Source organism: Daphnia pulex, chromosome 5, assembly GCF_021134715.1.
Source record: "Daphnia pulex isolate KAP4 chromosome 5, ASM2113471v1".
Classification (NCBI taxonomy): Eukaryota; Metazoa; Arthropoda; class Branchiopoda; order Diplostraca; family Daphniidae; genus Daphnia; species Daphnia pulex.
Window position 1 is genome coordinate 7,518,031 of NC_060021.1, and position 27,742 is coordinate 7,545,772.

General features: G+C 42.4%; 1 protein-coding gene across 1 annotated transcript in view; it reads left to right on the forward strand.

The window, feature by feature from the left end:
• The first annotated feature begins 6,028 nt into the window (after positions 1-6,028).
• LOC124195117 overlaps positions 6,029-27,742 on the forward strand; it is a 49,431-nt gene continuing 27,717 nt past the window's right edge. The window contains exons 1-2 of the mRNA XM_046589622.1: positions 6,029-6,869; positions 11,823-11,990. Of these exons, the coding sequence (XP_046445578.1) occupies positions 11,891-11,990 (100 nt within the window). The 5' untranslated portion in view covers positions 6,029-6,869; positions 11,823-11,890. The remainder of the gene's footprint in view (positions 6,870-11,822; positions 11,991-27,742) is intronic.

The following is a 27,742-nucleotide window of genomic DNA, read 5'->3' on the forward strand; positions in this document are numbered from 1 at the left end:
CTTGGCTCCGAGACGCGTCCAAGTCTCGCATTTGCCCGCATATAACAGAAAATAAAATAGGGTGTCTTCTTTCGGTTTTTTAGTTTTAGTTTTCCTCCTCCTTTTGGGTGCAAGTATATGTGTAGGCGGTGCCCCCCGTGGTCTTTTAAGAAATGGAGAATCGATGCTGATGGAGACATTTCAGGAGGTCCAATGACGACCTGACCGGACAAGGGAGGAGCTATCAAAGGAGCCATCATCCTCGCACGAGACTTTATTTTTTGGTAGGGGGGGGCGAACTTAAAAGAAAAGAGGAAAAAATATAGTAAAACTAACATGTATACAGAGATGGACGTCGATTGGCCGGCAACACATCCCATTTCAAGACGGAACTGCCAAAGTAAAGAAATAAGGGAAAAAAAGGGGTTCGATTTCCGGGCGGTGGAATTTGCTCCGTCCGGTTCTTAGAAGGAGGAAGCTAAAGAAGATTTGCTTGCCAACTCGCCTTTCGCCTGCAGCCATTTATGCCATTTATCCGCCCATAAATTGGTCCAATTCAATCAGAGACCCTGTCCCCCCCCCCCCCTTTGCTCACCCTTCATGTCTTGTTGCCTCCATCTCTTTTGAAAATCGGTTTGATCCGGAGCCAGAGAACAGTATAACATCCTCTAGCTCTGCTTTGCACACTGGAAGGAAGCCAATTCCGTCTGTTCTCTCTCTCTACTCCGCTCTACTCAAGATGAAGTTCAGGAAAGAGAAAAAGGTCTAGCGAGGGGTGGAAAAGTCTATAGCGAGACAAGTTCCGTTTCCTGATTTATACCGACGGACGGATAGGTGGAAATGGCCAATATTCCACCCTACTCGTCTTCTATCCTTTTCAATTAAAGACACGGCTATAAGCTAGAATGGGAGGAGTCAGGTGAGCGTGCAACTTTAGTCTTCCCCAAACGCCATTCGATGGATCTTGTTTCTCTTTCTCTCTCACTCACCTTGTGTCTATTGCAGACGATTTTCCATATCGGACTCGTCTCCTATTGGTCGACCCCCAGCAGTCGGAAATGGGGAAATGTTTCAGTGCCGACTTGCAATCGAGTGATCCGGAATGTAACGCCCTTTCGATGTCCTTTCCAGTCACACACACAAGTTGAGCTCCTTCATTTCTCAACTGCAACTGTCCAACGTTAAATATATTTATCAGGCAGATCTAGAACAACTTTTTTAGGGTATTGAATGGGCGTGGCTCTTTTTGGTATACGGGAATTGAGATGATAAATAAGTCAAAGCGAAATGTTTTTTAAATCGAGCCTATAGTACACATATTTAACGTGCATTTATATTGATATAGTTTGCCTTCATCGATCCCCGGGCCTTAACGACACGTTCAAAACAAAACCAAATACAAGGGGACCGCCATAGGGGAATCTTGCTGGGGCCCCATTTCGGGGGCTCTCGTTTATTTTCACTAATACCTGTACACACATAACGTGTATAGACGCCGACGTCTCTCTCTATAGCCTCTCTCTCTCTTTAGTTTTGTTTTGAAACAACATCTGTTCTCTTCCTATTTCACTTTGAAAAACAAAACATCAGTTTTCATTAGAGAGCTGAGCTTCCATTTACGACGCACATAAGAAACTGACGTTTCAAACATCTTGTGCAAGTTTCATTTCAACTTGTTTTTTTCTTAAATTTTTACCTGCGTCAAGTGGGAGTCGTCTTGAATGATTTATCGGCCAATGGACGATGTTATTCGCGTTTATCTCGATTGATTTCCCGTTGGTGGTGGTGCTGGCAGCGTTGCTATTATGTGCATGAAATTTCGAAATTCCTCCCCTGTTATTATATATGTTTGAGATCGTCCCACTGGCCATTATAAATTGATTGGAGGCCATGACTTTGGTGAAATTGTTTTGTTATTGGCAAACGATCGGAGCACGACCGTGAGTAGCAGACGGGAAAATCGGTTGGGGGAAGAATCTCTATGTCTCGGACGGGAGGGTTAAAAGTCAACTAGCCGGAAAAATTATGTGCATATAGTGTACGTATAGTAGGTACCTATACTAGATAGATATAAAACAAGACGTGCAACTCATGAAACATTCACCAGAGATAAATTGGTTTTGTGTCTTTTGGGGCTTGGGCTTGGTTCCGTCGACAGCAGCCGGAACGCGCTGGAATATCTAGTCGATATGTTATACGACTACGACGACTACCCTAGAATTAAACCGCCCCTGACTATTCATGAAAATGGGGTGACTGGGGGTATTTAAGTACACGTACTTGTACTAGTACTAGTATCCACATTGCAATAACAAGAAGAAGAAGAAGAAAAGGGCAGCAGCAGTCGAACGGAATTACGGATTCAAAGTTATAATGCTAGACCTTGTTTTTCCCGCTTGATATGATCGAGAGAGCTCTTGTGTGTGTGTGTGTTTGTTTATGGACTGCTGTTAGCATTTGTATGGTTGTTCTCTCACGTTATCTTGTTATCGTTTTCTTTTAGAGGCCAGTCATCATCATCATCCGTCTCTCCTTTCGTCTATATACGCGCGCTCGCTCGCGGTCCCAGTGCACCGGACGATGCTGGGCGCAGGCCTTTCCCTCTCTCTTGCTATAGTCGCTTGGTCCAGCCCCTTGGATGAAACGGAATAGAAGGCCGGGCTCGCTTCCATCCATCATTGTAATTACACACGCACACATAGACACGCACAAAGACGGCGGGGGCCGGAGAGGCCTCATCGATATAATTGCGCTTCGCCTTTTTCTCTTTTTCTTTATACGAGCAACTCTTCTCATCATCTACTTACCTTTAAGGTAATAATGTTTTTAAGGATCGTATATTATAACGGGGAGGAAAAAAACAGAATGATTCGCGCGCCCATCATTTGCTCGTGGAATGTGTCGTATAACACAGTACCGAGCCCAACAAACTTGGCTCCGTCGTCCTATTCACGTCTTATTAGACATGATGTACACACACTGAGAGACTAGTAGCTAGCCATATAGACGTCAAGAGCTACTACATTTACAAGGATCCATTCAGGGTACACACACACACACAGACGGCAAATAGGCAGTGAATTCAATTCGATTTGCACAAAAGCCATTGAAGAAAACGAGAGTGGATGAGGCTGACAGTTGAGCTCTATACGTAGAGAGAGTAGGATCCTAGCTCAAACATGTACACACACACACGGCGTATGTATATTATGTGTTTTTCCCTCTTTGGAGGGAACGACGAGGATCTCTTTGGGACCCGATATCGTCGTCGACAGGGACCTGTCTTCGTAGATCTTGATCAAGGTTTATATAGAGCCAAAGAGTAGGCAGCAGCATATAGCAGCAACTAGGAGGCTGCTGTCAAGACCCATAGAACCCCCCCTAGTCCTGGACGATCCTGCGAGCTCGGCTTCCCTTGGACTGCTGATGTTTCACATTCCGCCGGGATTCGACGCTCTTGTATGTTGCGTACCCCTGTATTATAGCTAGCTCTTTTCTGGGTGAAACTAGATCGTTGCCTGTTTTGGATTCTTTCTCTCTCTTCTTTCTTATTCGGAATGAAACTGTAGACATGCAGTTGCGCAGTCTACACACAGAAAGTGCAAGAGTCCTTTTTCTCTCTCTCTTGGCTCCCGCGTTCGTCTAATCGAATGGTTCGCTGAGGAGAGAGCTGTGCTGTAATTCTATTCTCCCCTTTTTGGTTGTTTGCGGCATCAGATGAAATGATGATTTCATCAATTTGCTAATATCCGTAATTGCCTGCCTACCCCCCCTCTCTTGGCCTCCTTTTTATATATAAGAGCGTCGAGTGAGCTCTCGGATTTCCTCGGTTGGCTATACAAGATCCTTCTTCTTCTTCTTCTTTTTTCGTCAAAAGCCGCGTTGGCTATAGTCGATCAAAGTTGACGTCGACTGACTGGAATCATTTACTATCCCATCAGGATTGAATTTTTTAAATGGATTAAAAGAGCAGCTGCTGCGATAGGACAGGACGGATGAAATGGCGAAGACAAACTTACGTGAACCTTTCACAGTGTTCATTACTTTGAAATTTCCCAGAAAAAAGCGGAGGAAAATTCATAATAGATTTTCAAAATCCAAAGATAAATGAAAGAAGCTAAATAAAGGATAATTATATAGTATATTATACTTCTCCTGATATGGCCGAGCTGCAAAGGGACGAGGAGGAGCAGCAATGATGTTACTCTAAGCCTAAATAGATAATGGGCTAACGAAGAGAATTTATGTTATATATATATAAAAGGCAGTGAGCTATATAAATTTCATGAGGGGACCCCCTCCGCCATAAAATCTCGATAGCGTGATGCCGTTGCCGCTGGTCCTCTTTTTCTTATTTGATTTTATTTGAGATTCGTGCTTATAAGTTTTGTGCCCGATAGCGCCGGGGTGCTGGTGGTAGTAGTAGATCGATCGACTTTGAAAATTAATCTGTTGACTGAGAGACTTTTAGTGATGGGTTGGAGAAAAGAGAGAGGGAGAGAACAGCTCTATCTATATTTACTTGGGCGGCCATTTTGGGTCGGTGTTTTGGGGTGGCAGCAAACCCAGTCCAGCAGCAGCTCAGTCGCCTAGGCTGCTCCTCAAGAGCCCTCGCATCTATAAGAAATGTTGGCCTGCGTGATGTAATAGGACACTTGATTCGTGAGTGGATATTTATAAAGACCGCCCTTTTTCTCCAGACTATAAATTCCTTTCTTGTTATTTAAAAAGGGAGGGGAAGTAAAAAATAAAAATCCGCGACTGTCGTTTTTTCTTTTTCAAAAAATAAACCCGACGCTTCGTCGATTTTCCTCCCCCCTCATCCATCCGGATAATATGATCAATATTATTGCATCAAAGAAGAGCGTTGAAAATCCTTCGGATTGGAGGATAAGAGAGGCCGATGGAATCGAATCTCTTCTCCCATCCGCTTTTATTTTTTTATCCTTCCCGCTCCGTTGTCACGCCCAAACATTACCGAAAAGAAATCAAATCTAAACGATTTCGAACAAGATTTTTTTGCTTTTATTGGAGCGCTGCTTTATAGAGCTCTCGTTAAATTGATAGTTTCGGCGTCGATTATCGTAAAAATTGGAAAAAAAAATAGGGACCGGGGTGAGGGGAAACAATTCAGGTTTATAACGTTTTCCATTAACCGCGCTCGAATCGTATATAATAAAATACGAGGCCGTTGCAATTTAAAACAATCTTTAAAACGCCAAAGTTTTCTATCGTTTAGTTAGTTGTTTCTTTTTTGGGGGGATTTTGATAGGGAAATTTGCATATAACGAGGGAGGACCCGCGCGTTCTTGGTGGGGTTAATGGGCTTGTAACACGAGTGGGATCGACCCGCTCACGCGCCACCAGAGGTCCACCAATCTTCGACCGCCAATCTGTTTTCGTTTGAAGAACGCCGCACACAAGCAGCAGATGAAACCCCCCAAAAAATTCTAAAATTAGAATTTTGATTGAGTTGGGACACATTTTTCGGCCAGAAAAGTCAACTGCTTCCCGTGTCCAGACCGCGACCCCAATTCAGGTGTCGAAAGGTGTTAAATAAAACGATGAAATAGAGCGAGGAAAAACATAAAATAAATATGGAATTCCATTAGTTTTTTTTAAAAAAAAAAAGCTTGCATTCGGATGCGTGGCTGGCCCCACAGCTGTTGGCCATTAATAACTATTATCGAAAGCGTGAGCTAGCTATATAGACCCTTCCTCCAGCTCGACTAATGAACTCGAATGGATTAGATAAGTCCCGGGCTATTATAATGTCGACCGTCACCGCTGTGGCATTTGTAAATAGAGTCGGAGGACTTTCAACCGCCGAGTATATACATCGCCATTTGCCTAAAATCATCTACTAATTTAAAAAGCTTTTTAATACATTTTTTTTCTCCTTTTTGAAACAAAATTTGAATTTATTGGTCATTTATTTTTTTCCCAAAATGAAAATTCGACAAACGCGCATGCGTTGACTAAATCTACCGCCAGATGGCGATGTCGGCGCTCAGTGCCATCTGCTGCCAGGTGAAGGCCGCCTCATGTAGTTGCCGGTTGAGTCCGCATTTGAACGTCAGTCGCTGTTTGTCCTTCGAGGAGATCAGTTGTCGCATAGAAGAAATCCCCCGCCGAACGAAACTTTTTTTTGGTTTCCTTTTTCAGTGTGTGTCCGACTTTAATCTCCCAAACAACAATTTCCCAAGTTTGGTTTTCTCTCTCTCTTGGGCTCCCAGCAAATCGAAGAGAAATAACTGCAAAAAGAAGTTGCCAATCAAACTTTTTGAACGCCGACAGCAGCCATCATCGTCCAATTGGCCACCCACATTTCCAGTGTGTTGCAAAGTGACCCACCAGTGTTGAGCCGCGTGATTTCGGCACACAGAAACAAAAGAAGACAAAACAATCGAACCGAACTGGTTTGTTCGTCATTTTCTGGCTAGTTATTTAAAACAAAACAAGAAAACGGAAAAAACTTGTTGAATCACATGCCCGTTGTCCATTTTGTTGGCACATTTTCTAGTTTCTCTCTCAGCCTCGTGGTGATCTTTCTCTCCCTCCAAGTGGATTTTCACAGTGTCCCCCCTACCACATCATTGAGAGAGTCCAAGGGTCGAGAAAAACGGCAGGTGGTTGGCGATAACACACACACACACAGAGAAACCCCCCTCCATTTTTTGGGGGTTTGTTTCGCCCCCAGGAATTTCAGTGAAAGATACACACACACACACTCAAAATAATAATACAAGTACGATGTGCTTTTATTATTTGTAATTTTTCAAAAGATATGCGTGTGTAGGTGTGTCGAGAAAGAAGAAAAAGTGTCTGTGTGTTTGTGTTTTTGTGTGCCTGGCGAGAAGAGAACGTGCATCAGTAGTGGACAACACGCGGTAAGTTTCTGTCTGCCCAAGGGGCTCTCTGACCCTTTCTCCTTTTTTTCTTTTACTCGGAGGCTCAAGATGATGATGATGATGGTTCTTTTGGCGCTAGAAGCTATAAAATATGGTTGTGGAACGTACATGGGATCTCGAAGGCCTTTTGCACCGTCACCTGACGTGAATCTGTACCTTTATATTTTTGTCTGACCTCTCACCAAACAAAAGAGATTTTTTTCGTTCAAATTTTTTTAGTTGGTGGTGAAATCTCTTTTGTGTGTGTGTGTGAACAGATCTCAATTTTTTGATAAGGAAAAAAGTGGGGAAATTATATTATACCCGGGCGCGTTTCGGCCGTGAGCAGTAACTAATTACGTGCGGGGCTGATTATTGTAGTAGACAAGACACGTCACGTGATTTCGTATAGCTCCTTTGTGTATCATCATCAAGTGATCCATTATAATTTTACCTTACCTTGCCGACGACGACGATGACGTCATTCCTTAACTTTTGAGCCTAGAAACCAAAAATTTACAATTCCGATACGATTTGTCACGTTGACAGCGTCAAAATTTTGAAAAGAAAAATCCTTGAAAAAGTTGAAATTAACATCGTGGAGAGAATATTCATTTCCCGTCCATCTTTTTTTTTAGCTTTTTAATAGCTTGTCCGTCGCTGTTAATGAAGTGTCGTGTCGGGAATAGAAAACAAGAAAAAAGTCGCTGGCGCTGGCGCACAAGTTAACTCGGTTAATTGGGCCTTGGGCGCTCGTCAGTTATATAAAGCAACGCCAGCGTCGGGTTCCGTCGGATTTTCTTCTTTCTGTGTGTGTATCTTGTAAAAGAATAACAATCAATCACGACACGAGTGTGTCGGAATCGAAAATCGCCGAGCTCGTGCGACGATAACAAATCCGATCGTGTGTAACGGTTCGGACACATTTTGGTTGTACACTGGTAGTTACTGGGCTCTACTAGTAAACTAGACTTTTACCCTGTCGGTCGGTTGGTGCTTACAAATTGGATTAGAGAATTGAAAAAAGAGTGAGGAAGGGGGGGGGGAAAGGGGCTTTATTTTGATGATAAACTGGAAAAGATAGAAAATGAAAGGTGAAATTCGGAATGTTTGAAGAGGTTTTTGTCGTTGTCGGGGCTCTTTCTTTCGGCGGATTGTCCATACCAGATGAAAGTGAAATCATAGAGAGAAAATGAACTCGTCGTCAAAAGGCTTCCGTTTTTGTTTTTAATTTTCTATTCACGTACAACATAATTCTGCCTTAAAACCTTTGGCCTCTTCGAGTTGTTTCTTTATGGAAATCTGAGACTTTTTTTCGGAAATTCGTTCAACTGTGCATAAGTGAAAGATATATACGAGCTGTGGACGACATTGTGTGCACAACTTATTTGACGCGTAGGGATTCCAAGCAGCAGAGTTATTAGCCGTGTAGCTCTTCAATATACATACACACACACACACCCGCCGTCTATTGTATACGAGGACTTGTGTGTGTGTGTAAATATTATCAACTCGGGTTTGGCGAGTGTCTTTTAAACAAGAGCGACTAGACACTTTGTACATTTGAAGTGATTTCGTGAAGAATGCGCGCGCATTTTTCTTGATAAATAAATTTAAAAAAATGTGCCACATTTTATTATAAAACAGAAGAAGAAGAAGAGAAAGAAGAAGAGACGTGAGTTAAGCTTTCGGTTTGGTGGAAGTCACGGGGCTTCCTACTGTTTCAAGCCGCGCGCGCGTTACGCACGCAACTGTCGGGAGTAGAAAAAAAAACCTTTTTCCATCTCTTTTGTTGTGTGTGTTATTTCAACCGGTAACTACTGCCAGTATGTGTATAGTAGGTACTATCCTCGTTTCTTTTTGCCCAGCGTTTTTAACATCGAGGCATTTTTGACGGACGAGAAGAAAAGACCGAGGATTACGCCGGCCGTGACTCGTCGAAAAAATGTGTTCTGGTACAACAGAAATTTGAAAAAAAAGGCCCTTGTTACTATGAAGCTTAATACCTTTTTGGTTGCCCTCGAGAGAGAAACTTACCAAAAGGGAAAAGAAAAACAAGATTGAGCCTTTTCTTTTTTTCTCTTTTTTTAAATATTTGAGACGCCTTTGGCGATTTTTATTTCATTTTCGGAAAGAAATAATAATATTAATTGAGAGAGGGGGCCACCAATTTCGGTTGCCACATCCGGATGAATTCTCTTCATTCTCTCACCCTCGATTTTTTTGTTTTGTTGGAGTACAAAAAAAAAAGAAGTGGTACTTGGTGAAGAGGTTGGAGTGGATTGTTCAATTGTGACGTGGTTTGTTTTTATTATATTTTACTTATCGAATATTGACGTAAGGTGTGGGAAACGGTCGGCTGCTGCACCCGAGTGCGTAACGAAACGGTTCCGCTCCGACACATCCAGCTGCTTCCATTCTCTTAAAATAAGAAGAAAAAAGGGAGCAAGAAGTTCTCTCTTTCTCAGTGTGTTTGTATTTTTATATCCCGTCAGCCGAAAGAAGCAGGGGGCAACTCAGAAAAATATATTTATCGAGGAAGAAGAAGAAGAAGTAGAAGAACCACTTGGGCGAGAGTTCGTAAGGTCCCACTCCCCCCCCCCCCTCAAATCGGCACCACTCCAACAGAAGAAAAGACTCGTGTATATGTTGTGTGAAAAAGAGAGAAGCGCAATCGGAGCGGATACGATTAAATCCGCCGGTTTTATATAATAACACAGCAGCAGCAGCAGTAGTAGGGTATTTTTTTAAAGTGAAATAAGGGGGGCGGCGAATCTTATTCCATCAGAAATGATTAGATACGGGATATAAATATATCTTTTTCTCCACCGTGTGCTCCCAATTCCCAAACAGCTTATCCGCCGTTATTTTGATAATGTCAATTCGTTTCACATTAGTAGGCCGGGGTGTGTGTGGTCTAGTAGTACTCTGTGAGAGTCATAATAAATAAATAAATCAAGAGTAGTGGTAGTAGTTGTGTAAGGGAGGTCAGCCAGATGGGGAGGAAGAAATAGATCCGGTCTTTTATCTACTCTTTATGAGTATAGTGAGAAGGAGAGAGATATCCGTAATACTAATACGCGGGTTTCCCCGAACGATCTGCTCGTTGCCATGGGTATAATGGAAGTTAATGGGCCCAGCCATCTTGACCCATTAATCATTTCGATGTGAACACACAAGAAGGAAGGAAGAAAAAAAAAGGGCAAAAAGTCAGCTCATTTTTGTGTTTTTGTTTAAATCAATAATGAACATCATCATCATCCCTTTTTTTCTTTTTCTTAACGAGCCTTGTCTCAGTTGTGTAGACACCACAAGAGAGGAGAAAGTCTTCCGCTTTTTTATTCTTTATAAACAGTCGCCGGAACCTCATCGTAGCATTTTTTTTATTACACAAAGACATTTGGGGGTTTCTTTTGGAACTAACAAAAGAGAGCGTTTCCGACGAAAATCCCCCTTGGCTCTTTCTTTCCTTTTTTTCCCCCATTCATTCATCCAATATAAAATTCCAATTTGAGTATAGCTAAAAAGGGCAAGCAGCCGACCGACTATAGCCAAAAAAAGAGAGGAGAGTGTATGTTGCCTTTGATTACAAAGTTCTTTTTCTCTCGCACCAGTGGGGGGGATTAAGAATAAAGAAAGTGACCTTATGTTACTCTTATTTAAGAAAAACAAAATGGTGACTAGCTACCTTTTTTTTTCTCTCTCTCTCTTCTCAGGAAAACATTAATAAAGGTCCCTGAATAATTGTTTCTACTTGATTCAGGGGTACCTTGTTTGAGCATTCATGAGCTTTCTGGCCTTGATGTTCTTCTTCTTCTTCTTTTCCTTGTATGTAATGAAAGTACAAATCCGCTTAATTATGACTCATAATTATCTCGTGAAAAGAGGTGAATTATTTGTGTGTGTGAATACGTGTCGGGTTTCCCTGTCTTTTCATCAAAGGACAAAAGCGGAAGAATATAAAGATTCCAACTAGTTTTCTTTTTCGGGAATGACAAAGTTGATATTATACAACACTACTACCGAGACTATCACTACCACTACTACAACACAAAAGCGGGTATACAAATAAATGTGTCTTGTGTAAAAGGGCTTCCGGCTTCCTTCTTTTGCCGGATTCCCTAAACTATGAGAGGAGCCAATCTACTAGCGACTTTTTTTTTCTTTTGGCTCACACACACACAGAGAGAGAGAAACATTCCCGGAGCGTTTCGACGGGGTCGGACGTGGAAAGAAAAAGGCAGACCCACCCACACACGACAGAGAGGGGGGGGGAGTGAGGTGGTGTGTGTGTATATATGTGCGTGGAGACGATTGTATTGATCCGTATGTTTGTGTCTTACAACACATTTTCTTTCTCTCCTTTTTCGACGCTCCAGTAGCCCAAAAGAAAGAAAGAAAAAAGCAGAAGGAGAGGACCTTATCTAACCTCCGATCCATCATCAAGCCACTTATCGGCTCCGACCGAGCCGAGTATCGTAGGTGGCGCAGTGGTGTGCCCGTGATGGACGGATCCCAATTTTGGCCAAAATCTTTATACCATCAAGCTGGGAAAGGGAAAGATATAAAAGAAAAGGAATCGAAATGGCTAATAATCATATTCTTCAGCCGGCGAAACAATAGCAGACAGATGTTGGCTTTCTTTTCGTCTTCTTCTTGTTTCATAAAGAAAAATAGGAGAGAGAGGAATGTGATGTGTGCATCATCACACACACGGAAAAGAAGCGTGAATCCAATCAGTGTCGGAAAAGTCATAAATTTACATAGTAATTTGATATCTGTTGTTCTCGTTGCATCTGGGCCCGGCCCGAGGCTTAGATACAACTTGCTCGCTCTATGTGCGTTACTTGTCCTTGCGCTTGTTCATATCGTATGCAGCACACATCAAAAGAATCCAATTACTCGATTGCCTCTCTTCATTCACGCGTGTCTTTTCTATTTTTCTTCTTGTAGGTGTACAGAGCAGCACGGAGGAGATCCACACACATTCCGGAGTCGTTTTGTTTTTCTGATTGTGTGAGATGATGGCCTCTACGTCGTCGACATCCGGATTGGCTCGACTCCACCGTTTGGCGCTCCTGTTGCTGCTGGCCGTCTACTTGAACGTCGTTTCATCTCAAGGTAAGAAGAAACAACCAAATAATAGACCCCCCCTAGCAAGTGCCTAGTCATTTTCGCACCACACACTATACACGGGCGACGTTTTGTTTGAAATTTCCCCCATCCGTCTTCATCCATCAGCGCGTGATTGGATGGAGAGGCTAAAGTCAGCCCTTTTTGTTTTTTTTTTGAAACATTCTTTTCAAGTGAGAAGGATAAAAAAAAGGCTTGGGCTTCCGGAATTTGTCTTCGGTAGCTCCGCCGGATCATTTTTTTGTTGTTTGAGGGGGAGGTTCAAGTTTTGTTGGAATAAATATTCCAATTTTACCTCGAGATTTTGATATATTCCCCATAGCTTCTCTCGTGATATCGAGAGGTGACATCAAGTGTGTTGTGTGTGTGTGTGTGACACGCTGTGTGTCTGTGTCAGTTGACGTGTCATCGATTTCACGTCTGGCCCGTCGCGATTGTGTCTCCTGCCGACGTTCGGCTCTTTTTTTTCCTTTCGATTTTGTCGATCCTGTGACGCAGAAAATACGCGCGCGGATTCAAAAATGCCACGCCTAAAAAATATAAAAAGGAAGGGAGCGCCGTCATCAATCCTCTCTTACTTTCTTGTTTTTCTCGACGTTTTTTTTTGCGTCATCTATTTGACACGGGGAAAATATTCTTTTCTATCCGTCCTTCGATATTGCCAAAAAATATGCGCACATGTTTTTCTCGGGGCTGGTTCTCTGTGACTTTGTGTGCGCGACGTTGCGTTATGGTTCGGGAATGATGAGGGTGGGTACGTGCGACCATTTTTACCGGGGGAAATATATTTTTTTCCCGACCCGTCTTTTGAGAATTTGATTGAAAATGATATTATCATACGAATGGAAAGAGAAAAGGAAGAGGGGAGATTTTTCGGTTGAATAAATCACGAAACCCATAACACAACATGGGCGTGTCAACAGTTACCCCCAGAGAGATCGGAAGGCCGGCGTGGAAAAAAATCAAAAAGATAGGAGGTGAAAAATGGAGCCACGTTTTTTGGGTGAAAAAACGAAATTGATTTGTTGTTTCGAAAAAGAAATAATAAAATAATGCGTCGAGTTTGGTCACTAAAGTAAATTACATCGTTTCGGTGTTTTATGATTTCTCCTTTTCATGAATCGCTGTTAATTGTAATGATACTTTCTCTCTCCTTTCTCTGGCACACTCACGTTTGGGGTTGTTTTTAATGACGATACATTTACTACCGCAACCCGAATATATACATCCCCCCCTCCTCTTGCTTTCCACTTTGAACCGCTCAAGCCAAAAGTGCTACTAGCCCCCATAGAGTTATATTTTTACTACAGTAGGGCTACTACTACTACTACTAGTAGCCTATACTAGTACTATATAGATTGATAATGGAAACCAGGGTCGATATTAGGAGGCTATATATCCCCCCTCGTTTTATGTCCTACCCAGTGGTATTTACTAGCCTGTGTCGATGTATCCCAAATAGCGCCCCACCCAGTTACTGTTTGAGTTTTAAAAAGAAAAAAAAGGATCCGTCACTCAAAAAGAAAGGAAAAAAAAAGTATTAAAAGCATGTTATTCTTTCATTTCTTTCTCTTTTTTTTTCATTGCCCGTATATTGTTGTTGAACAACATTGGATCCATCCTGTGTATCCTGCCCTCTTTTGTTGTCGCGTGATTTTTGAAATCACAACATCTGAATTCTATTTTTATTTTTTAGAATAAAAATCGAAACGAGTTGAAAAAAATACGAAATTTTTATTTCACACTTTTTTGTTTCGGTTGTTGGTCTGCCCGGGGACGATCGAAAAAACTTGTTTGTTGTTGTGGAGTTGAAGAAAACAAGAAGAAGAAAAACGCCATCAACTTCTTTCTTTCTTTCTTTTTTTGGTGGGGATTGAATTCTCACGTCACATTTGTTGACTTTGGACAGGAAAAAACAAAAATGTAGTGTTTTTCAGACGACGGAAGGGACCCCGCCTTGTTTGTACTAACTCGATCGATTCTGGTTTGTTGTTGTTATGTGTGTGTGTGTGGCGCTTGGCTTTGTGGTCGAAAAGAAGAGAACTAAAAAAAGGGGGGAAAGATAAAACTTTTTTTTCACGATTTTTTCTCCCCTTTTCTTTCTGGTGGATGGAAACCCACCCACTCCTCCCCCATTGCCCTCGCCATCTCCTTATCAAAGGGATTTCTTTCTTTCTTTTTTTTTTACAATGTCACAGCCACACCCTTGTGTCTTTCTCTAGTCTCAACCCCCTGGCGATGAGTTTAGTAGGTTCCGCGTCGCGTGAGTTTGAGGTAACACACGTCGGGAATTTTTTTTTTTTTAGGTTGGAAAAAAGAAAAAATATTGTGAACCTATTTTCTCTGCTCCCCAAGTCCCGAATCACGCAAATGTCGACTGAATATACACACACCGGGGCCGACTCCCGCTAGTACTATTACTGTTTGCGTCTGCAGTAGTAATAGTAGTAGCAACGGGTGGAGTAGGAAGAAGGAGGAGTTGACTCTGATGGATCCGCAGTCCCCCCCTCCATCAACCAGCGTGACGACGTAACGCACATCTCCTGGTACCCTCACGAATTATGATAAAAGTTTTAACTTTTTTTTTTTTCTAAAAAAAAGTTTGTTAGTTTCAATAGACGTTTTGATTGGGAGTAAGGGAGGGGGGGGGCTCGGTATTTGAATATATTAATTTGTTGATTGTTTGTTAAAATTACACGGCTCGTTAGACGAACGAGCCAGCATCAAACAGGGCCATCATTAGTCGTAGAGTTTTGCGGCTCCCCCTTTTTGAAACTTGTGAGATTCTGAATCCAATAAAAAGTATTTTTTCCTCGACATTTGCATTTCTGCGTTTAACTTAAAACCAACCAGCGGGAAGAAGAAGGGAGGAGGAGGGTTTCCGGATGTGTATAATGAACGTGTGTGTCTTTTATTCAACACAAAAAATTTGAAACGTTTTTTTTTTTTCAAAAAAATTTCCCGTCATAAAAACGCGACCTAAAACAGAAATGCCTTTTAAAAGGCCATCCATCAATTGAAGAAAGAAAATAAAAATGAAAAAGTTTGGACGAAAATATATAGCGCGTAGGCGTAGAATTTTCCCCCTCCTACGACAGCAGATGATGATTCCCGACATTCACCAGTAAATATCCTTAAAAGATTGTTGTCGTCGCTAAGAATTTCCGTCTAGAAGAAGAAGGAAGGAAGAAACCTTGGATACTGTTTATCCCCTCAAGACTCCGAGTCGTCTTTTCTTCTCGGCTCATAAATCGGCGACATGGATGCGTTCACCCTCATATATATATATAAATAAATAAACGTGTATCTCTCTATACGCGACGGTTAAAGATGGTAGTGGTGGTGGTAGGGTGGTAGGAGGGAAACGAGTGAACGCTTCTACTGTCACGCCGGACGATTCCTCTTTCAGCTCCCGTCGCTTGTTGGGAGAGAAGAAGAAGAAGAAGAAAACGAGCGTGTAGGGACCCCGGACACGAGACGGAATGTTTCGTGTGTGTGTGTTGCAGGACGGCGGTGGCAGCGGCGCCTGTCTATTATACCCCACCGAAAAAACATTCTTTCGTGCCTCCCGTCTTCCCCCCCTTTGGAAGACAAAATGAAGAAATGGGGAAATCGAAATGAAGAGAGAAGTTTCTTCTTCTTCTTCTTTACGGAGGAGTCTGAAGAATGCCCTGAAGAGCCACTAAATAAAATCAGACAGCTGACGTATCGTCTGGCATCCATTTCACGCGTTTGTGCGTTTCAAACGCCAGCCATGCAGTCAAAGAAGAAGAAGAACAAGGAATAATAAGCCGTTTATTATTCATTACAACCAGGGACACACCTTAGCGTGTCGGACAGGTCCCTTCAATAATCTCACGCTCTGCTCCAGTTATTTTTAAAAAGAAATTTGATTTCCCATTTTTTTTCTTTTTCTTTTCGGGAGTTGAGGTCTCACGGGAAACTTGTCGTTTTTTTTTATTTTGAAAAGAAGATGATGGCCAATGATATTGAAAAATAATAAGGAGTTCAACGTGTCGCCTGAAACGCTTTCATGATGGATGGCGTTTGTCGCCTGTCCTTAATGTATTGCTTATCGGTGGGTCTGGCTTGTTTAGTTGGTTGGCGATATTTATCGACGGACAAAGGCGAGAGAGAGAGAAAAAGAAGTCGTACGACAGGGGGGCACACGCCAAATCCGCTTGACAGAACACGGTTGTGATCCGTTGCGAAGATGATGGGGTCGTCGTGCCAGTGTCTTCGTACGTTGTCGTGCGTGTCCGTGTGGCAGATTGAATTACCTGGCGAAGAAGAAGAAGAAGAAGAGTGCCAAAAACTGTTGTTTTGGTTCATAGTCCATTGGGTTTGCTCTCTCTCTTCTCTTTTTCTGTCTGTAAATGTATACACATGTCCTTTTCTTTTTATTTCGTAATGGGATAAGCTGGAACAAAAATGCCAAAGTCGGTTATTTTTTGTTTTTGAATTTTCCTTTTTTGAATTTAGCGCGCCTTGTATTTCTTCTGCTAGACTGATTCATTCCAAGACGACGGAGAGGGTTTTTTTGTTTTTATCATTCGAAAATCTTGGTGGGGGGAAACTTGATTTAGTGAAACGAGAGAATGTAGTACCACTAAATAAACCCACCACCACCGCAAATTGGGTAAATTCTCGGACGTTGTATATAACGTGAAATTCTATCCACTCGGTTGATGTTTGATATTTATTCTTCTTCCTTGATTTTCTTTTTCCGGTTTTCCTATTTTTTTTTTTTTTTTCTAAACGAAATATCATTTCATTTATGGAATAGGAGGGTTGGGTTGTGGGTGTATAGGATTCCTCGCTCAGAGGGAGGGCATGACGTGGAATGTGTTTTGTGGTTCTCTACGTGTAAAATGATATCGAGGTGTGTGTGTTTTCCCCAAGAGTTCTATATCACCACCACCGAAAGAAGAAGAAGAGGCTGGCAGAAAGAAACGAACGAAAAAAATAAGTTCTTCTTCCTCTTCTTTGTTTGAGTTTTGTGTGTGGGTCTGCACGTACACTACTCCACGTATATACCTGTGTGTACACGATTCTGATTACGAATCGTGATTGGATGGGTCTTTGACGTGCATCCGTTAGGCGGAAACAAACATTCGTCGATCGTTGACGCGTGTGCCTTTCCCCCCGCGTCTATAATGTCTGAGTGGAAATAATAAAATTCTCTCTCCCCCACTCCCGACGAACGAAGGAAAATGAGCCAGGAGCCCCCCCTAGGAGCAGTCGGGAGCTGTTTCCTTTTATATCTCTCTCTCTCTCTTTCTCCGTTTTGACATGATTATTCCTCTCATTCTTTCCATTTGCATCCATCAATCCAGCACGTAGAAGTAAAATAAGAAGAGAAAAGAAATGAAAAACTAAAGGATGGCAATGAACCGGTTATGAATACGTAATTTACGTTCGCATGACAAGTGGATTGAGAGAAGCTCGTCTGTCATGACTATCTTGGTCATCGACTTTTCATTCCTTTTGTTATCTGAAGAAAGAAAAGAAAAGTTGCGCAAGTTTAATAAAAAAAAGAAAACGGGAGAAATTGAAATCCTAACGAGAGCCATCGATTCAAGTGATGGATTGTGTCTGTGCTGGATAGGAACGTGCCGGAAAAGTGTAAGCCAACAGTATAGATACAAATGTATCTATCTCTCTATATATATATACCTATCGATCGGCCAATTAGGTCGAGTGGCGGCGGTTGGGGGGGAAGATCGATCGAAATTTGTTTTTCCATTTTTAGCGTTTGAAAAAAATCTTTTTTTTCCGATTTTTTTCAATACGACTGGGAAACGTTTGCGCTATATAGTCGAGTGTTGCTGTTATTATTCACTTTTGCCTTTGGAGAGTTTAAAGAGCTTGCAGCTTTTGCGCCCGACTGTGTACACTATTTACTTGGCCGTCGGTAGTAGTGCGAGTTTGCACCCGCCCCTATTACTCGACTACCATCTGCGAGCGACTCTTCTTCTTCTTTTCGTTTTTTAAAGTGAGAAGGAGAGAGGACGACAACGTGACCGAGTGTTTGTGTTTGAGGCCTGCACACTGTTCTCCTTCCCCCCTCTCCCGGTTCCGAATGTCGTCAACAACAACAAGGTCCCGAGTATCTCGTTAAACTTTGCGTTTATGAAATGGGTCGGTAATAGACGGGGGATGGGCCAGAATTGCTCATTCTCGACAATTAGTGAAAGCTGTCTGATTGCCTTGCCATTGTTTCGAGAATCAAGATGAGCAGAGACTGAGAGAAGGAGGGGGACGGCCTTGATTTGTAGCCAGCGAGTTATTAACCGGGAATGCCCAGTTAAACAAATGATGATCCACGGACATCCTTCCTTGACTACTCTCCAATATATGTGTGTGTGGGCCATATATAATATAATATGGCACAGAGGGAGAATGATGGGCAAACCAAAAGTTTTTGGCTCTCGCTGACGTCCATCTGCTCGCTGTCCGTCCGAAAGGCGAGTTTCGTATCCATCCATCGGCCGGATCGATGCGAAGCCCCCGTGTCTTGTCCTCTTTTCTCTCTCTGTCTCTCTGTCTGTGTGTGTGTGTGTGTGTATAATTGATAAAACACGCAGGCGGATGGCCCCTGCCAAAAACGTTGTTGTACTACTAAACTAAAGGCTGCTTAGTTACCTACCCCGGTAATAATTTTCTACTTATTTTCTTGTCCTTTTCCTCCTTGGAAGAAGTCGAAAAAAAGAAAAGAAAGAATTCTTGTTAGAAAAAATGACGATAAAAACAAGAAAAGAAACACGTAACTATGGACACACTCGGCGGAGTGAGAAGGCGCCAGTCCGCTGGACAGGTGTGCGTGATATTGGACATGTTGGCCATAGTAGAGAGATAGTACAGAAGAAGAAGAAAAACTTGGATAGACTTTTTTTCTCTCTTTTTTTTTATTCTAGCTGCTACAATCTAACTACTTGGCATTAATCCATCTTGTGAACAAAGAAAACTTTTTTCTTTCCGGCCCATTTCTATTTTGCCTTTCGGTTATTTTTTATTTTATAGTTATGATTTTGTTACATCGATGGGGGACGATGCAAGAATTTCTGATCTCGAAAAAGGAAAAAGTCTCTTTTTTTATTATTATTTTTACGACGTGATTATTTTTATTTCCTTCCGTCTGTGTTTCAATGTGCGCAATTAAAATTGTCCACTCGAGCGAACTGCTCTCGGGATGGTTCAGGTTATAATGAACCCGCACCGTGTCCCCTCCCCGTCTATACCCCGAACACACACACACATCCCTTATTATTTATAGACACTGAACAGTGAAATGCAGCTATTAAGTTTTCCGGTTGGCCGGAGCTAAAATATCGATTCGTGTGTCTGGATGAAGACGAAAGTTGTCTTGGCTGTTTTTTGTGGGGGGGTTGTGTTTTCTTCTTTGGGGGATTTTCAATGCGGAAGGCTTGGAAAAAAAAGTTATATATCCATCGACTTTCTCTGGGCCAAAAAGGTGTCCAAGAAGTCTAGAGCTAAATTCCCCAATGTGTCGTATAGCTGTAGAGACCGGGCAGAGAGAGAGAGAGAGCTTGGCTTTGGCCGTCCCGTTTTTTACGACTTTTATCGACCGCCCGCAGCAGCGGCAGCAGCAGCATCCATCGCGGTGTATATCTATCTATTCCGTTCTCTTTTTCTATTTCTCTCTCTCTGTGTTGAATTTTACGATCATTTCCCATCCGGCACATACACAATTCCCTGTCTCTTTCTTCTTCTTCTTGGTTCTTGTTTGCCAGTTTGCTATTGGCCATGGGAGAATGTTGTGTTGTTTGCCTTGCGGTTGATTTACAGCAGCCGAGTTTAGTTTATTTTTTTTTCTTCGCCGAGAGCTGGTGAGGCGGCAGAGAGGGTTGTGAACGAGTTTAAATGGCTCCCAGCTCCTTGAGGCCGTTCATTAGCGAGTCATTTTTCATGGTGTCCGAAGAAGGGAAATTTCCGCCGCCAAAATTAGCCAACATCAAAGTCGTAGGGAGTCGTAGCCCTTTTTCTTTCTTTTTTAAGCTTCTTGTTTTGTTGTCGAGATTTTTCTTCTTCTTCTTCTTCTTCTTGTGTGTAAAAGATTTACCGTATAGCCCGTCCGTCCCTGTGACTTGTCACATCAATTCTCTTGCTTAATGATCGGCACCGTCTAGGAGGGCTGTTAAATATCACAAAAAAAAAAATAAAATAAAATAAAATAAAAAGGTAACCCGCTGCTCCTTTTATTTTATTTTATTTCTCTCTCAAATGTCTTTTCGAGTCATTTCGTGAAACGGTGGTTGGGGAGAAAAAATTACAATGTTGCCCGAAAGAAATGCAAATTTTGTTTTATTTGAAAGGGGGACACCATTTGGAATGATTCATTTGCATCGACACAAATAAAATATTAGATTTCACTTTGCCACGAATGTCTCAATCGCTCCGGTTTTTTAGTCACGCTCTTAGTTTAGTTTTTTTTTTTGAGGGGGTTCTCGAATTATTCGCCAAGTCCACACAAAACACAAAAAATTAACCCGTGTCGAAATGCGATGATTTCATTGTATTTTCTCGCTGACGACAAAATTTGATTCCCCCCCCCCCATCGCCTGAAAATGTGATGAAAGCTTTTTCTCTCTCTTTGCAAGCGTTGCAGCAGCAGCAGCAGCCGTTAAAAGGTTACGCATCTAATGTTTCATTGCTGTTACGAGGTCCTCGACGCTCTGAAAGGCACCAGAGTCCGTTCGGTCTGGGTCGGTGCTGGTTGGAAATCGATGGCTGTTGGGGGAGAGGTTAGTAGTAGAATGGAACACGGTGGTGAAGTTGGGAGGGTGACGGGCTAAGTGCCAGGCGTTGCCGAAGAAGAAAAGGAATCAAAAAAAGGGGCCCAAGAGTTCTCTTTTTTTTTAAAAGAAGAAGAGTAACAGTACAGTCCCTCTGACTGCTGCTGCTCTCCTATATAGAGAGAGAAGAGGGAATATAGGCGACTTAATGGCTGTTGTGACGTTGTAATGAAATTCCCTTGCCCCTTACTGCCTTATAGTTCTCTCCTCCTCCCCCCTTGGTCGTCGCAAGTCGAGGAAAAAAAGCACCGCAAAAGAATACGAAGCACAGAGCGTTATTCAACACTCTGGCGATATGACATGAGGGCCCGATGGAAGAACAAGTCAAAAGAAAAAGGAACCCGCCCTCTTTTCTTTTTTCTTGTTATACTCCGCGGTCCGGTCCGGTCTGCTGGCCGATGGATATTGCGTTACTCGGGTGGCTTATATACTTATATTATAGCCTCCATATTCTATTCACAATCTTCTTTTTTTCTTACTCGGTGTGAGATCCCATCGGCAACACATGCGTTTGATTTATATTCATCGGATATTCAAGAAATGTGGCGGGTCGTAAGGGGGAGAAAAGAAATCAATGAAAATGCCTCCAATTCCGGACGAGTCATGGATATCTCACAGCGTTTTTTTCTTCTTCTTTCCCTCTTCATATCATTTTGGGTTCTTTTTTTTGTTATTCCGGGCGATGAGTAGGTGGAAAATAAAAAGACGAAAAATCAATGGAGAGAGAGGCAACAACATCATCGTGTGTCGTTGTTGAGAGAAAAAGTAGTTTCTTATGGAAGAAGAATGGATGTGTGTGTGTAAGGAGTTGCGTAGAGTCGGTCCCGTTTTTCTTTTTTATCTTTTTTTAAAATAAGAAAATGTAAACGTATATAAAGAAAAGAAGAAGAAAAAGAAAACAGCTGTTGTGCCTAGTCATGTTTGACTCGCTTCAATGTGTTGGCAACATCTATCACGCCGTCTCTTCTTCTTATCTCTGGCTGGACCCCCTTTGATGGCCATTTCAATAATGTTGAAAGATTCTTCTTCATTCCATTAATCTCTTCAGATTCTTTTTCTTCTTCTTTTTACTCCCGTTGAATGAAATTTTCGTGAAATGAAATCATCAAATCTAAACAACAAAAAAAAAGCTCGGCGTCGCTATTGTGTCACTCTGGTGTCAAAAGGCTTCCATCAGTTCCATCACCAGAACGATGTTAAAGGATAGATGGGAATAAATTTTATTTTCCCCCCATCTTATATATATATTCCAGAACTAGAAGGGGGTCCTACCTATTGTTATTCCCACTGTCCGTCGGATAGATTGTGACAGTCTGTTGTCATTTTTTCCCTTCCGTTTTCCGGACACACAAAAACACCCCTCGATACTCCAGACCGGAGGGGAAACGACTGGAACAAGAACAAAAAGTTAATGATGGGGAATCATCGCCTTTTTTTTCTATTCATCAAAGAAAATAAGAATAGAACTTGTATGATGCATCAGACCAACATTTTTGATCCGGAGAGAAAGTGGCCGTCTGCATTGGGGGAATAACAATTATCGTCGAAGAAGATCGAGTCTGAGACGATTACTATTATTTTCTTGGGAGAGAGATGGTGGTGGGCGATTGTGGGGGAATAAAAAACCTTCTTTTTATTTTAATCGACCATTTATACAGATGGCTTTTTTCCCTCCCCCTTTAGGGTGGGGCATTTTCTGTAAGCCTTTGCACGCGTGAGCTGTAGATCAGACGAGGAAGGGGGAAAAAGTGATTACGAAAAAGGGGGATCTCGTTTGCATAATAACATGGTGAATAATATCTTCCAGGAAGAAATTCGGGACAAAAAATGGAAAAACATCTGGTGCCACACTGGTGAATCCTCCTCATTATTGATGGCGTTTTTTGTGTGATGCCACGGAAATATGTGTACGTAATGGTTGGTTGCAATGTTGGAGTAGCAACTAAAAGTACGCCACTAAAATAACATTTTCATTTTCTTCTTTAACGGCTCACGGAGATCTTAATGGGGAGGAGGGAATTGGAGAGAGGTCGTGTTGGGAGAGATGTTACATCATTTATTTCAAGTGTCTGGTTGGCGCTGATGGCCCTAGTGTGTCTGGGGCGTGGGGGGTTGATGACCCAAGTTGATTGAGACCTTCGGGAAAACGAGAAAAAAGGGACCGCAAAAAAACGCAACTAAAGGGGGGGACCCTTCTTCTTTTACTTGATGTTATTTTTCTCTGGCCATCATCATCTTTTACTGTCTACCCCCAACTATTTTTCTTCTTTTTTTCTGTTCTACGGCTGTTTACTTTCGACGCAATTTGCATGAGTCCTATATAGTGTGTGCGTGTTGGTGCCGACGCCGGGGGCCGCACAAGTCGAACCGCAATCGACTTCTACCTCAGGGCTTGTTACAAAGGACGGCGAAGCTCGTTGTTATTTTCGCACCGGTATATATCGCACCATCCACTTCATCATTGCCTTTAATGAAGGGACGCCGGGATTGGCGGGGTCTGTCGGTCGCGTTTGATCGTTACACGAGCAAGGGAGTCAATGAACAGAGAGAGAGAGCTCTCTCTCTTGTGTTTGCGTTTATATATAGCTAGCTCTAGCTAGAGCTAGAGCTAAGGTTAACCCCATAGAGAAATATCGAGCCGTATGATGGATCGAGGGCCTTGTTTTCTTGTATATTTTTTTTTGAACTCTCCTCTCCCGTTTTGTTTGTTCAACATTTGATTCGCCAAGTAAACCGAAGAAAAAAAAATAAGGAACTTTGTTTTGTTTTTTCTTCGTGTCTGTCGTGTTCGTGAGTTTAGCCTGGGCTATCCGAGAATAAAGTGAAACAAGTGCATTTTTTTTATCTTTTTTAAGAAGCAACTTTTTGTTTCTTTTTACTTTTTTAGGGAGAGCTACAGTTTTACTCTTCTTTTTTCCTCTTTTTGTTTTATTATTATTATTAGGGCGTGAACGCGGCACGTAGGAGCAGTTAAAGTGTTTTGTGAGTGTGAGTGGTGTGTGGGGTGGGGAGGTGTTGGGTTTGGGCGGCCCCCATCCGCCACCACCACCACCCGACGTTAGAATGGGGAAAGAGAGAGCGCCGAGTGGAGGAGACTCCGTCGGACCGTGCTGTTGCGGTGAAGAATGGGCGTCCGGAATCCGATCATTCCGGATGGGACAGACTGACAGAATGAGAGTGTGAGATCGGGCGGTATAGTCGTGTGTGCGAATAGGCCAAACATCACGCCAAAAAAAGAGCTTGGGAAAGAGAGAAAACCGGATATCCGAGCTTCTTCTTCCCCATTTGTGTGTTACTTGTTTTGTTGTTGTTGCTGTTGTTGTTGTTGTTGGTTCTTCATCCGGAATCGTTTGCCGGCCTCTTTTCTGGACGATCTGACTCGCAATTGCGCCTTGGCTGTTGGAGAGAAATTTTATTTTTTGGACAGAACACAAGAATGACTTTGATATTCTTTTCTTTTAACTTTTCTTTTCTTTTTCTCCGTTTGGACGATCCATCAATCCGGACAGGATGGTATCTGGCCACTGTTCTCTTTGAGGGCTGCTGCTGCTTCCATCCATCCATGGGTTTTAGTTGCAATTGGATTGCCAAATAACAATAAGGTTCACTATCCAAGACAGGCACGTAGAGACGGACAACAGAGTTCTCACACGAACGCCCCCTCCCCCGACACCCCAACACGAGAAAATCCATCAATCCGGCCGTGTTTAGCTTCTTCCGCCCAGTGTCGCTCTATCCAGCTCTCCGCTCTTCTTTTCATTAGTTTAAAAGCTTGAAGGTTTTTTTTTTTTAAAGCGATGAAGGTGGCTCCGGTTATTATTCCATTCGTGATTGAGCGCTAACGTTCCGGCCTGTTGAAACTCCTTTTGTCCGTCCATTGGAAAAAAAAATAACTCGGACGGGTGCGGATGAAAAGGAGAAAATCATATTGGCCACCATCGATTCCGCTCGTCCGATGGAGGGGGACACCGATGACTAATGATGATTTTTAGACAGCTATTTTTCCGTCAGGATCGTCCCAGATGTGCTCGGCTGCCGTTAACAGAAAACAACCCGGAAAAAAAAAGAAGAAGAAGATAAAAATGGGAGAGAATATATAAGGGATTCGGATGTATATATGCGCAAAGCGGAGGAGTATGAAGAGGAGGAGGAAGGAGCTTAAAGGGTGGGGTGGAAATCGGATTGCTTTGACTTTGGAGGATCATTTTGCGCTACGAGCTGATGGCGTTTTCTAGAGACTCTTGTGTATAAGTCGTCCCAAATAGTTAAGTGAACCTGTCCATCATCTGCTCAAGTCATTGAGCTCTTTTCACACCCCTTTGCTCTCTCTCTCTTTCTTTCTTTCGTTCTTATTTCTCTGGATGTGATATTTTTCCCGTGGAATTTTGTGTGATTAATGATGGCGATGGCGTTGCCAAATGTCGCGGATGTCGGGGAGCGTAGGAGGGGAGGAGGAAATCGTTAAGGAAAAAAGGGGAACAACACAAAAAAGAAGTGAAGTAGACAAGGTCTTGAATTGTCGTTATTAAACAACAACAGCAAAAGAAATAGAAAGAAAGAAATGGGAAATGCCAGTCCAGGTGCTGGTCGTTCCGTTGATCCCCCGACCCGTCAGTTTGAACACGAAACGTGCGGGAAAATTGTCATTCCCCATTTCCATTTGAAGCTAGAGCTGTCTTGAATGTCTGCAGATAAATTATGGCTTATATAGTGAAGGAGAAGAAGAAAAAAATGTATAACTTCCAACACAGCAAATGCCTGGATTCCCCCCCTCCCTTCTCGCTTCCATCGGGAAACAGCGCGCAAACAGCCGGACTAATTAAACATTCCCCCGCGTTTCGTGTGTGCTATTTCTCTCTCTCTGCTACTGCTGCTCTGCAGTGTGTTTCTCTTTTATAGACGAAAGGGGGGCGATGGAAAGGGGAATAAAGTGGGTGGTGGGGGTGATAAGGGAGAGAGAGATATATCTGAATGTATAATATATGCATAATTGGCGCCAGCTGCTTGCCTGCGCCAGGAGTTTCACTGTGCTCGCTCCTCTGGCTGCTCCCGGCGCGTATTATTGTGTAGCTTATTAAAAGATCTTCACGAGTTGTAGTAGTCGACGTCGTCAGACTCTTCTTGATTACTTCCCTCTCTCTCTCTCTCTCCCCGGCGTTTCCAGCGCATTTTTCCGGGGGAGTAATTCGGCAACTTGGAGCAACTCGACCGTGAGTGTTGGTGAAAATTGGGGTATGTGTCTAAACTCCCGTTTGAAAGCGATGCGAGAAGTTGTCGGGGTAAAAGTAAAACAGCCTTCCATGTCGTCGTCGTCGTCGGAAACTTTTTCTTCGGAAAAATAAAATTACTAAATGTTTCTGTTTTTTTTTCTCCGTTTGAAATAGAAGATACCCAACGCTCTTTTCAATTTTTCCGACTAGTTTGTTATTTGTGCCATTTTTGTTTCAGTTTTACTTTTAAAAAAATCTTCGCAGAAACTAAAAACAGGGAGTTCGGTTGACATTTCAGCAACATTTTATTTTTATTTTATTTTTTAATAACTGCGACTAAAGAGAATCTTTTAATGTTACATCAGAAAGTTGGGTGCGTTTGTGTGTATTCAGTAGTTTTTATATTTTCCCCTCTCCATTTTTGGCGTTCCGGAAGTGTCCGGAGGGGGGCTGGCTATCCATCTATATATTTAGTCGAGGACTTTTATATATATTTTTTATTTTCTTTTATCTTTTTCGATAGAGTCGAGAAAGAGAGAAATGTCTGTCTGTTCCATGTTATATTGCCCCCCGATTCCCCCCCCCCCCCACACGCAGAGAAAAGGAAAAGATTTTTCTTTTTCTTTTTTTATTATTATTTCCTCCGCCTGCCAAGAGAGAGAGAGAGAGATAGTTTAGCCAGTGAACTGATGCGGAATCGAGCGGAATAAAAGTCAGCCAATCGTGTAGAGACGACCCCGAAAGAGATGCTGAGGGCGAAGAAAAGACCCCCCGACAACAGTCAAACCGCACCACATAGGAAAAAAAAAGGATATCTCCAACGTCGCGTAGAAGAGAGAAATCAATGATTCGTTACCGAAAAGTGCACCCCACCATCTTCCTCTGCCCTCCAGAAACATAAAATAAAAATACAAAAAAAAAAAATGTGGATGAAAAGTTGAAGAGTCCCGACACGCCAACAACTTTTTTTTTTTTCGGACGAAAGGGTCAAGACGACGTCCGGTCTTCTGAATGATTTTATTCTTTCTTGAATTCAGTGAGAGAAAGATTTCTTTTCTTTTTGTATTTTTATTTTTGTATTTAACCCACGCCAAACAGTTGTGACAGTAAAAATAGCTTCCGCCCAGCTTCTGAACCGTCTTCCAGGGTGTCGGTTGCCTGAGTTATATTTATAACATAAATGTATGTGTGTGTGACACCATTCATGACTGACTCTGCGACTGGTGCGTGGGTTTTTGCTGGTAAATGTGTAACGTTAGTTCTCCGAGCGTAGGCGTCGGTCGTCTTATTGTTTTCCCTTTTCTTTATTTCTTTTTTACTTGCTGGCTGATCGATTCCCCCTCGCTGGTTGATAAACTGGTCAGGAACTCTAACGAGATGGATGATATCTCGTCTAGTTGGCATTTTGGCATCGAATGGGAAGGAACGTCTGGAACGTGAGTCGAATGAGGAAGTTTTTTTTATTTTTACTTTTCGTTTCCCGAACGGGGGGTGGAAATAAGAGTCTAGAGAGAAATTAAAAAAGAAGAATTGTCCAATCAAGCAATTTGTGCCGTCCCGTATATTATGAAACATTCTTTCCATTCCTGCTATCTTTTTTCTCTATTTTTTTTTAATTTTTTTATTATTACGGCTGTTAGATACTTGCATACACACGCACGATGGAGTGGTGGGTAGTATAAGTCGCCGAGTGGGAAGAAGCTATTAGACTCGC